The 11,996-nt window shown below is 50.6% G+C and overlaps 1 protein-coding gene across 1 annotated transcript in view; it reads right to left on the reverse strand.

Annotated features, from left to right (window-relative positions):
* LOC112125444 (zinc finger protein RFP-like) overlaps positions 1 to 4,821 on the reverse strand; it is a 15,259-nt gene extending 10,438 nt beyond the window's left edge. Inside the window, exon 1 of the mRNA XM_024223852.2 lies at positions 4,387 to 4,821. Within this exon, the coding sequence (XP_024079620.1) occupies positions 4,387 to 4,803 (417 nt within the window). The 5' untranslated portion in view covers positions 4,804 to 4,821. The remainder of the gene's footprint in view (positions 1 to 4,386) is intronic.
* Positions 4,822 to 11,996: the final 7,175 nt, after the last annotated feature.

Below are 11,996 nucleotides of genomic sequence, written 5' to 3' on the forward strand. Positions count from 1 at the left end.
CCCCCGCATCCCGATATTTCATGTTAGTGATCTGGTCACCCTAGCTGGCTTTCTAAATGGCAGTAGTTGGAGAACAATTCATTGGGAGCGTGATTCTTATCACCGCCCTATAGTCTGCGATCTAATCAAAGGACTTTCCTAATTGCTGGCTTTGTAAATGGCAGGAGAGCAATTCATTGGGATTATTATTATTAGCCATGATGCAGATTTGTATAAAAGACAGTTGGGGTTTGCCCCAGTGCTGTTCTAAACCCTTTCCGTGGCAATGCCCCCGGGGTAGGTATCCCCCGATCCTATTCCCTGGTAAAGATCCCGGAAGCAGTGCATTCTGGGAGATTTCAAAAGGCTGCCTGGTGGGACTAATGGAACCACTTCAGCTGGTCCTTGCCCATGTACACAACAGAACAGGTCAGACTGGTACCGGTCAGCTCCAGCCTGGGGTTAGTTTTGGTACAATCCAGACTATTTCCAGTGGTACTTGGCATGGACCTGAACTGTCTGGTGCCCTTTTGTGTGTGGACTGAAGGTGCTCGGGGTCTCACACAGTGTTTAGCCCAGTGATCTCCTCCAGTGCAGGCAGCATCTGAGTTTAACCCCTCATGGAGCAACACGGGAGTTCAGAATCCCCGTGAGAAACCTCCACTCCCTGGTTGGCCTGGGACCTTTATCAAGGGGTCTTTCCCTCCTAACGGACACACTTAATCACTGGGTGGGGCTAAGGCTAAGATGGCAGCATGGCAAAGTGATTCGGGTCTTGGACTGGATCTGGAGAGATCTTGGTTCTATGCTAAACTCTGTCACTGACATGCTGGGTGACTGTGGGCAACCCACTGCCCCGTTTTGTGCCTAAGTTTCCCTTCCCACCTTTTGTCTATCTAGACCAGTGGTCAGCTACCGGTCTACTGCGATCGACTAGTCAAGCCTGGAGACTGTCCCAGTTGATCACAATATCTGGCAGCACAGCAGGGTTGCTTGCTGCTACTAAGATGTCACGTTATTGACTTGAACTGGGACTGTATAGAACATGGTTGCAACCAAGGTCCTGTAGTGGCACCAAATCTTGTATAAAGGGGGTCAAATGATGTGTCTAAGACAAGGTTATGGTTTACTGGTTATGATTATGCTGTCTATATGTGTGTATCAATTTTGTAGCTGAAGTTATGAATATTGGCTCTATACTGTCTGTATTTCAAACTCATGCTATGCTTCTAGGTGACCTCCCAGACAAGTTGGTGTTAGCTCTGCCTATCCTGCTTGATGGCCCATTAAGGACCATCAGCTATACAATTGACCCATTGAGAGAAGGCAGATACACCTTGTAACTCAGCAAAGTATGCAGGGACTTGCCCATGTGACTGCAAACTCCATTTTGCTATAATTTTCCACAGTAAGAACAAAGAGGTGTTCTTACACCTGGAAAAGACTATAAAAGGCTGATGCCTCATCTCCATCTTGTCTTCAATCCTGCTTCTTACTTCTGGAGGGACTTTGCTACAAACAGAAGCTCTACACAAAGGACTGAATGACCCATCCCAGCTGGGGGTGTTCTCCAGAGACTTGATTTGAACCTGCCTTTTATTCTATCACTGAACCAAGAACTGTGCCATTACTGTATGTAATCAATTCCATTTAACCAATTCTAGCTCTCATCTAGATTTTTTTCCTTTTATGAATAAACCTTTAGATTTTAGATTCTAAAGGATTGGCAACAGTGTGATTTGTGGGTAAGATCTGATTTGTATATTGACCTGGGTCTGGGGCTTGGTCCTTTGGGATCGAGAGAACCTTTTTTCTTTTACTGGGGTATTGGTTTTCATAACCATTTGTCCCCATAACGAGTGGCACTGGTGGTGATACTGGGAAACTGGAGTGTCTAAGGGAATTGCTTGTGTGACTTGTGGTTAGCCAGTGGGGCGAGACCAAAGCCCTCTTTGTCTGGCTGGTTTGGTTTGCCTGAGAGGTGGAAAATCCCCAGCCTTGGGCTGTAACTGCCCTGTTTAAGCAATTGGTCCTGAATTGGCCCGCTCAGTTGGGTTTCGCCAGAACTGCATCATTACATAAGGCAGGTTCCCTGCCTGCCCCAGCAGCACTCCCAGAAGTGGCCAGCATGCCCCTGCAGCCTGGGATGAGGACAGGGTCCTCTACACGTGGCTACTGCCTGCAAGCACCATCCCCGCAGCTCCCATTGGCTGACAGGAGCAGCAGGCGGAGCCACATGCCCCCCCCCCGGGGCCACAGGGGCACATTTGACCCTTCCAGGATTGGCGTCGTGTTGGGGCAGGCAGGGAGCCTGTGTTAGCCCTGCTGCACTGCCGACCGTGAGCTGTCTGAGGTAAGTCCGTGCCGCACAGCTGGAGCCAGCACCCCATACCCCCTCCTGCACCCCAACCCCCTGCCCTGACCCAGCACCAGGGGCGGCTCTAGGCACCAGCAAAGCAAGCACGTGCTTGGGGCAGCCCATTTGCAGGGGCAGCAGGGATCCAGCATGGGAGCTGAGAACCAACAGGGGGGCCCTGGGAGCTGTAGTTCCTTGGTTAGCTCCCTGCCTATAGAGCCAGCCCTGGAGCAGGGAAAGAACTACATTTCCCAGCATTCCCTTGGCCACTACCAACAGGAAAGAGGGGGAGGGAGTGAGGAAGCTGAGACCTCATGCTGCAGCCTGCTGTGAATGGAGAGCTGCACTGTGAGTAGGGATACCATATTTTAACATTCAAAAAATAGGACACTCCACGGGGAGGGAGGGTAGCCCCACCATCCATTCCCTCTGACTGCCCCCCACAGAAACTCCAACCCATCCAACCCCCCTGCTCCCTGTCCCCTGATCACCCCCTCCCGGGACCCCTGCCCCAACTGCCTCCCAGGACCCCACCCCCTATCTAAGCCCCACTGGTCCTTGTCCCATGATTGCCCCCTCTTGAGACCCCACCCCCCATCTAAGCCTCCCTTCTCCTTGTCCCCAACTGCCCCCTCCTGAGACACCCCCCCAAGTTCCCCCCTAGGACCCCACCCCCTACCTGTCCCCTGACAAACCCTTGGGACTCCCATGCCTATCCAACTGCTGCCTGTCCCCTGAGTGCCCCCCCGAACCCCTGACCCATCTACCCCCCCTGCTCCCTGTCCCTTGACTGCCCCCCCCGGAACTCCCTACCCCTTCTCCAACCTCCCAGCCTCCTTACCGTGCCACTCAGACCAGTGTGTCTGGCTTCGCGCAGTGCCAGACACGCTGCTGCATACATGCTGCCATGCTCCCCCGCAGAGCCACAGCCCCCCCCCCCCCAGCACCTGCCTTCCAAATTTGAACACCTCAAAATTCAGGAGTGCTCAAGCTCAGTTACTTCATTTCTCCCAAATCAAATATACTGATCCACTGTCCTTGCTTTAGAAAAAATAGGATAAAATTGAACAAGAAATGCTTCCCAGTGGTTATTAGGACTGGGATTGCTATTTTCAACAGCCATTGCCTTTTTTGTTTGTTCCTTTGTTTAAAAGGAAGACAGTGATATCGCATTGGCAAATTCCCCATGGAAACAAAGAGTGGAACAAAAGAATAATAAAGGCACCTCATTGATGGAGGACAGTCTTATAATATGCATCCAGATATCCTCCAATCACACAAGCTGAAAATGGTTCCACTTTACTGCAGTTCTGTAACCATATGGGAACCAATCCTGTCTGTGTTCTGTGCACATCCAAAATTCCTGCTGAATGACCTGCCCTGGGAGCGAGTTACCAGTGACCCAGGGCTGTGGCAGAAGGAGGGTGCAGGTGGGGGGGGAGCCCAGGGCTGGGGCGGCAGGAGGTGTGGGGGGGCAATGGTGGGGGGTTAGGGGGTAGCCCAGGGCTGGGACGGCAGGGGGGTGCAGGTGGGGGGGGTGAGAGCCCAGGGTTTGGGCGGCAGGGGGGTGCAGGTGGGGGGGGCGAGGAGCCCAGGGCTGGCATGGGGGGGGCAGCCAAAAATTTTTTTGCTTGGGGCAGCAAAAAACCTAGAGCCGGCCCTGCCCAGCACCCTGTACCCAAGCCTGCACCCCAACCCCCTGCCCCAGCCCACAGTCCCCTCCCACACTGCGAACCCCTTGGCCACAGCCAGGAGCCCGAACCCCAACCCCCTGCCCCATACCGGTGAAAGTGAGTGATGGAGCAATGGAGAGAGGGGGGTATGGAGTGAGCAGGGCTTCGGGGTGGGGGGTAGATCCTGCTTACAAAACTTGATATTTTGCCTCTGTTGCCACACTGCCAGATCATTAATTTTCTTACAGCATCTCCCATACAATGAAGACGTTACAGAGCTGAATGATGAGTCACACCCATGACAGGCAACTTTCAGTGAAATTGGCCTGTAATTAAAACTCAGAAGTTAACCCATTAAATCTAACAGCAATTCCCTACCTTGTACTCTTGGGCAGCCTCCTGTATGGGAACCACTGTGTGAGTGCGGTGAGCCCACGATCTGTCGCACACCACACAGATGGGGGTTTGATCCTCTTTACAGAACAGTTTCAGAGCCTCCTGGTGTTCCCCACATACCCCATCCCCTCCTGCTCCCTTTGCTGCTTGTAAACTCAGCTGTTTGGCGATTTCTACCATGTTTGCCAGCTGCCTGTTGGGCCTGAGGTTTCTCTGTTGCACAGTTTCTCTGCACTGAGGGCAGGAGGCGGCTGTATCGGATCCCTCCCAGCACTGGCTGATGCAGGCTCGGCAGAAATTGTGCCCACACTCCAGAGTGACAGGTTCTGTGAAATACTCCAGACAGACGGGACATGTCGCTTCCTCCTGGAGACTTTCCATGGGGTTCTCTGCAGCCATGGCTCCCTCTGGGCAGTTTGTAACAGGCTTTGTTTCAAATTCCTGAATTCACACTATGCCCCGCCTGCAGCAGCAAGGGGGTGTTTCCTTTCCTGAAAATGACTCCTGCTGTTTGCTGAGCAGGAAGGACCCAGCCAATTTCACCCCTGGAGGCTTTAATGAAAAAAATGTGCAGTCACACCCGTGGCAGGAAACTTTCAGTGAAATTAGCCTGTAATTAAAACCCGAAAGGGCTCCCAGCCTGTAATCAGCCCCTGTGCTGGTGTGCAGGATCCCTGAGTCTGCCGCCTATGAGGATGAGCCTGGAGAAGCAGGAGCTGTGTGTCAGGAGTGATAGTCAGGCTTGGCAGATTTTTTTTTTATGATATATAATTTTGACAGATAATGTTTATTTTAAACAATTTTTATATTTTTTGATTGTCACAGCTGCATGACAATGATTTAAGCATTTCATTCCAATTAAAATGTTTACAGTTGTGGGAAATTATGGGGGGATCAGACAATATTTTGGTCAGACCAGAACTATTTAATGACACTAGACACTGAGATTCAAAAAATTGAAGCTTTAGAACTGTTAAAATTGTCTGTGAGCAGGTAAATCTCCTCCCTCCCCCAGCAGCTCCCCCAGGGCAATGACCCAGTGCCTCCCCCACCACCAGAGGGACAGAGGCTGAAAGTCCATCTGATGGCGGCTCAGGGGCCTGTGGAATGTGCTGGGATCTCAGCCTGGGCCCTAGGGGGCAGGTGACCCTGCCTGTAACACAACCACACCCAGCAAGGCCTGCACCCATTTGTCAGTCCCAGCAGAGAGGCCGGGACTGCACAGACACCAAGATCCTGTCCCCCAGGTGAGGGCCCAGGGCCGGTGTAACCACTAGGTGAACTAGGCTGCTGCCTCGCGTGCCAAGATTTGGGGGTGCCAAAAAGCGGTGCCCCACATTTTTTTTACTCCGCCCCCTCCCTGCCCCATTGGATCCCTCCCCAAATCCCCGCACTGGCCCCACCTCTTCCCCAAGCACACTGCGTTCCTCCTCCTCCCCCACTCCCTGCCAGGCTTGCTGTGTGAACAGCTGTTTCACAGCGCAAGCGCTGGGAGGGAGGGGGGAGAAGCAGGATGCGGCGGCGTGCTCAGGGGAGGAGGCGGAAGCGGAGGGGAGCTGGGGTGAGGGGGCAGGTCAGGGGCTCTGCACCCACAAATTTTTCCCTCCAGGGGAAAATTGCTCTGGGGGGAGGGGGGGCCAAGGTGGAAGTTTCGCCTAGGGCACAAAATATCCTTGCACCGGCCCTGGCTGGGGCCCAATGGCCGAGGGCAGCTGGTGTGAGGGGAGCTCGGACTAGGGGCCTGCAGGGTACATAGTGTGGGATAAACAGAGACCTCTCAGGCCACTTGCCCATTGCGGCTGCAGGAGGGGATGTGGGGACAGACTGAGGAGGCTTGGGGCAGTCTGGGAAGCCGCCATCGGGGACAAGGAGAGAGAATTCAGCTGTGGCGGGGAAGCGTTGCTGTGCAGAGATGCTGCTGCGGATGCAGCTAGTTACCCGAGTCTAGTGTTGCAGCAGTTTAACAATGTGGTTAATAGAGATGTAGCAACTCAGCAGAGTGAAGTGCTGATCTTTTGCTGGTCTCAACGCGGCTTGAGATTTGCAGGCATCGTTCAAACACCTTTCCCCTGCTGCTGTCTCAGGTACCTGGGTCTTCACTCAGCATTGCAGAGCAGAGCAGATTCAGTGCTTTAGTACAGGGTTGCGGAAAGGAAAAAGACTGGAATGGTACATTCAGTACCTGTCATTTCTCTCCCCTGGCTGTCGGACGTACCGTGTGCAGCTGGTTACTTAGAGACATTCAGTCAGACAGCTGGGGGGGCATTTTTGTGATCTGCCCCTTTCTTAGTAAATTGTGACTGTAACTTTACCCATTTCGGTCCCTTTGGCATCATTGGGACGCTGAGACCTTTCAGGATCGGGACACTGAATCGTAAGCTTTTTGGGTCTATTTCCTCAGTGTCTGCTCAGAGCTCAGCACCATGGGGCTCTTGTCCTCCATAGACTGTAATGTGAAGAGATACACAGGCATTGTATAGATGGGGAAACTGAGGCAGGGAAAGGGCTGGTTCAACAGGCCCCTATCAGTGGCTGCAAGGGCCAGTGCAGACCTTAACAGCAGCTAGGCAAGTCCCAAGCTCCAGCCAGAGCTGCATCCCTGGTTTAATGGTCCTAAGGGGCTTTGCCAGGGTGCAGCGTATAAGAGGTGCAGCTTCACCCTGGCCAAATCCTTCTATCCCTTCCGCCCCTTCCTCCTCCAGCCTGTCCATGCCCCAACCCCACTCCCTCCCGCCCCTCCCAGCCGCACTCCCTGTGCCTGCAGCTGCTGGGGAGGAGGCACAAACAGCCATGCTAGCCGGCACAGGAGCAAGAGCACAATGATGGGCTGGGTCCAAATGTCAAGAATGTCTTTTGATGTAGAGTCCAAATTTAGGTCCTGACCTAAGTGCTTAGGGGCTGGTTCTCCAAGGGGCTGGGCACCCGCAGCGCCCACTGATTCCAGCTGCTGCTGGAAATGCAGGTGGAACACGTGCCCTGAAGTCCTGTATTTTGAGGAGATAAACTGAGACACCCACAATTAGGCCACGGCTGTAAATTTAGGCCTTACCGACTTGTCCATTAACAGCAGCTCGTGGTCTAAGTCTCATTGGAAGTCGCTATTTATACTTGGTCACTGCTCGGTCCCATGATTGTAAGCAGCAGAGGTGCTGACCCCATGGGTGCTCCGGAGCTCAAACACCCATGGAATAAATATAGGGGGTGCTCAGCACCCAGCAGGTCTAGCTATTCTGTGGGGCTGCCAATGAGCTATTTGGTGGCATGGGGAGGTGCCTGGAGGAGGGTGGAAAGCAGCGAGCTGCAGATTGGCTGTGGCTTCGGGGAGGGGTTGGAGCAGGGGCGGGAAGAGGCAGACAGAGGGCAAGGACATAGGGGAGGAGATGGAGTGGGGTCGGGAAGAGGCGGAGCAAGGGCGGGGCCTCAGGGGAGGGGCATAGTGGGGGTGTGGCATCAGGGCAGAGCGGGGGTGGAGCACCCCTGGGGAAAAATAACAGTCAGCGCCTATGCTCCCACTGCCTGCCGGGGGTGGGAGGAAGTATTTGAACAAGAGCCCCCACTACTCAGGAGAGTGTGCTAACCTCTAAGCCAGTGTTTTGCAAACTGGAGGGTCCTGATCCAAAAGGGGATTGCAAGGCTATTGTGTGTGTGGGGGGGGTCACGAGATCACAAAAAATATTTTGATAACCACGGGTACGAGTGGAACACGAAGGTCATGGACAATGTGATTTTATTTGACCTCCGTGACTTCATCTCCACACAACAGGGCTTCGTCTTCAGCCCCACACACATGGCGGGGCTCAAGCTTTAGCTGCTTTGCATATCCAGGGTTGGAAGTGCTGCAGGAACAGCAAGTGATGGGGGAATCTCCCACTGAACTGAAGGCAAATTCTCAGGAAGCCCAAGGGCTTACAATGATCTGATCTGTCCTATGGATGCAAGTGTCTATCAATTATCCCTGGAGTCTGTCCATGTCCCTGCCCTGCTCTCTTCCTGGTCCTATGTTACAGGCAGAGACAGAATCTGAAAGGCAGAAACTTGTGTCTTACAAAGCAAATTTTCCAGTAAATACCCTGTGCCAGTGAGCTGATCAGTGAGATGGAGGGGACTGGTGAGCACCAGTGAGTGAATTCCTGCAGCTGAGACTTCGGGAGAGACAGCTCAGAACTTTTCCCAGTGGAGGGAGGGGTATTGGAGTCCAGGAGGCAGAGATCTGAGAGTAACTCAGTAAGTGCATTGCTGGAATAGGAAATATGATTGTGCTTTGGCTGGCGTGGCCAGTTCTGCCCCGTCCCGACCCCTGTTCAGCTCGCCCCCACCCCAGCAGCAGTTGGGCCGTGGCTGTTTCCCCACCCACCGTGGGACTGTCCTACCTGCCATACTGCTTCATGGGCTCAGGTGTTTTTGAAAAGCAAGAAGAGGGGATGCTAGCTCATGAATGGGCATGTGTGTATATGATCACAAACTGGAGAACTTGGAGGATGCTGATGTGGCTAGTAAGTAGGTTCAACTAGCAGAATAACATTGCTATTGTGATGTAGGAATAAAACCACTGAATATTGTTCCCTTTTGTCCTTTTGAGCCATCTTTATATCACATAAGAACGTGTGCATAAAAAACTTTGGTTGTCCATAATTTTTTTCTATACTGTCCAAAACACATATTTTCAGCACTTGGCAACCCTGGTCCCAGACAGTCTCTAAAGGTAACCCTCCAGTGAGTGAGACGTTGAAGCAAAACGCTCCACCCTGGGATTTTCTCTATCAGAGAACAGAAATGTTAGTAGAAGCCATCCACTTTTAGAGAAGCTGTTTTACCAGGGAGACGTATCTTGGGAACCTTTCGTCAACTGGCCTCCAATTTGGCCCCCAGCCTGACCATGCTCCTCCCGAGGGCACATGAAACGTCCAGGCAAACTGAGGGACGGTGTTGATCTTAGTGCACTTACAATAGTCAAGTTTTAAACAGAAAGCTGGTCTCATCCGTAACTCTAGTCATCCCAGTGGTGTACTACAATAAGGGAGGTGACGTGACATGACCCTCACATCCTCCTCCAGCCATGGTGTGTGCAGCTAAGCAGGTGTTTACCTCTGTGCAGGGAGGCCTTAGCACTTGCCCCTCTCATTGGCATCTCCCATTGGCTGGCTTAGGTGGCTTCCTCACTACAGTGCTGGCTTTTCCGGATCACAGTCTAAGGGTGTGTTTACACTACGTCTCTGGCAGAGGCAGCTGTTAGATCGACAGATGAATTCCTCCATTGACCTATTTGCGTCTACATCAGGGGTTAGATCCATCTAGCTACGTCACACAGGGTGTGAAAGTTTTCACAGAGCTGAGCGTTGTACCTAGGCCAACCTAAGTTGTAGGTGTAGACCAGGCCTCAGGAAGAATAAGGGTATGTCTATGCTACAGTCACTACTGCAGCAGCGCTACAGCTGTGTCGCTGAAGTGCCGTAGCGTAGATGCCTCCTGCATTAACGAAAGTGGTTTTTCCTTTCTGAGAGGCCATAGCCAGGTCACCTGCAGAATTCCATTGTCTAAACCAGGGGTTAGGTCAATCTAGCTGTGAAACTCAGGCCGTGAATAACATAGCTGAAGCCACAATTTTGAACTTGGAAAGGCCATTTCCAAGAGCTTCTGCATCTGAACATGCCGTATTGCCAGATGATCCAGTAAAGGTAGTGTCATCAGAAATTTCAATTAGGGCAACACAAATGTTTCCAAGTTCATAGGGAAGAGGCTTCACAGCATCAGTGCAACTCTCCCATTATTGAAAAGTATTTTGCAGAATGGGCAGCTTCTACAATTTTCTTTTTAATGGCATTTGCTAGGATTTGCATCAGTTCATTCTGCATATTTTTTCCTAAGTAATGAACCTGTGTTTCATGATCAGTTATTTTACGTACATGCTCCTTCATGACTGGATCAAACAAAGCTAGGTATTCAACACATTTTAAAAAGTTTCCATTACCTGGAGTGTATAATTTTTCATTTCTACCGCGGTCACGGAATGCTAAATTTTGCCCACCAAGAACTCTCACCAAAGCAATCAGACGCTCTAATATTTGTTGTCAATATTCTTCTTTTTCCATAATCACACGTAAATTTTCTTCATCGATGGTTTTTCCTTTTTTCAATCGTAATTCAAGTTCTTTCCAATTTTGAAAACATTCCAAATGCTCTGTAGTTCTTTCATGTGCAGAGAGAATTGAAGATATGTTTTTCCAGTCCTTCGAATAATTTTCAGTAAGTGATGTACCAATTGCTTGTTTTCTAAACAACTTGCAGCAAAGGCAAAACACAGAGTCCTTCGGCACTGAATATTGTAACCAGTTTTGATGAATTTCTTCCCCATTAATGTGTTTCCTCTTGTAATTCTGAGCAGAGAATTTTCTTTTATTTCCATCCTTAGGGAAGGGAAATTCATGAACTTGTTCGGGTCCATGTTCCAGGAGAATTTGCCGCACACTGTCATCACATCTGAGCCATGAAGCTGGGTCCCCATATTGTAACTTGTTTGTAACTTCCTCATCCTTTCTTCCGTCTACTTCATTTACTTCAATTTCTGCATGTGTCTCTGAAGGTGAATAAATTTTCTCCACTTCCATATCAGGTGTTGGTGATGTCACCCTCCTTCCAACTTTTACCCCCGTGGTTAGAGCACTCAGCTGGCATGTGGGAGACCCAGGTTCAATCCCCCTGTCTAGAGTAGCTCAGGAATGTGAGTACCAAACCAGGGCACACACCCCATGCTGGTTAGATTTCACCCACTAGGTATCAAGTGTGAACCCCTCAAGCACTATAACAGCCTTAACATGGAGTCACAGACTGTCATATATCCTGCCACTCAGGCAAGCCTGCCTTTGTGATAGATGGTCCCTTACACCAACTACCCAGTTCCAAAGGACCAGTCACTTAGCCCAGGTCAGTTGTACCTCAGATCTCTCGTCAAAGACAACGCTCATAGCCAATCCTATAGTAAACTCTCTGAGGATTTATGAACTAAGAAAATAAATACAAGAGTTATTTACAAAGTTAAAGCAGGTATAGAGATCATTTCTTTTTGACAAGGAGTTTTATTCACTTGCTTCCCCTGAGAGTTCAAGCTGACGGGAGGAGTGCTTGTGCATGTCTCCTTTTTATGGGTGTGTGGGGAGCAATCAACAAAGTCTTTTGTCCACTGATGTCCCATAATGGCTTGTCTGATGTCTATGGGCCTTTTGTGTTGGAGAGGAGATGCATTTGATTTCTTTGGAGTTTCATTCCAAAAACTTAAAGCTAAATAACCCTGGAGTTAGTCCTCATTTTTCTGCCCCAACTCAAACTACCTTCTTTCCCAAGTGGAAAATGTTGGGGAACCATGGAATGAGTGTGATTCCACATGGGAATGAGAACAAAGGCCAATTCCTGCTCACAATTACACCTGTGTAGCCTTATTGACTTCCAGGAGAACAGATTTTTGCACAAGAATAGATTTTGGTCTCTTCTGCTTTTTCACATCTGGTATAAGCAAAATTTCATTCACTTTCCTTCCCTAAACGCTGAGCACTTTAAGGGGAAAAAATAATCAAGGTCTGCAGTCTGCTTGATCCTTC

This window comes from Terrapene carolina, unplaced genomic scaffold (assembly GCF_002925995.2).
Source record: "Terrapene carolina triunguis isolate 2854851 unplaced genomic scaffold, T_m_triunguis-2.0 Scaffold560, whole genome shotgun sequence".
Taxonomy (NCBI): domain Eukaryota; kingdom Metazoa; phylum Chordata; order Testudines; family Emydidae; genus Terrapene; species Terrapene triunguis.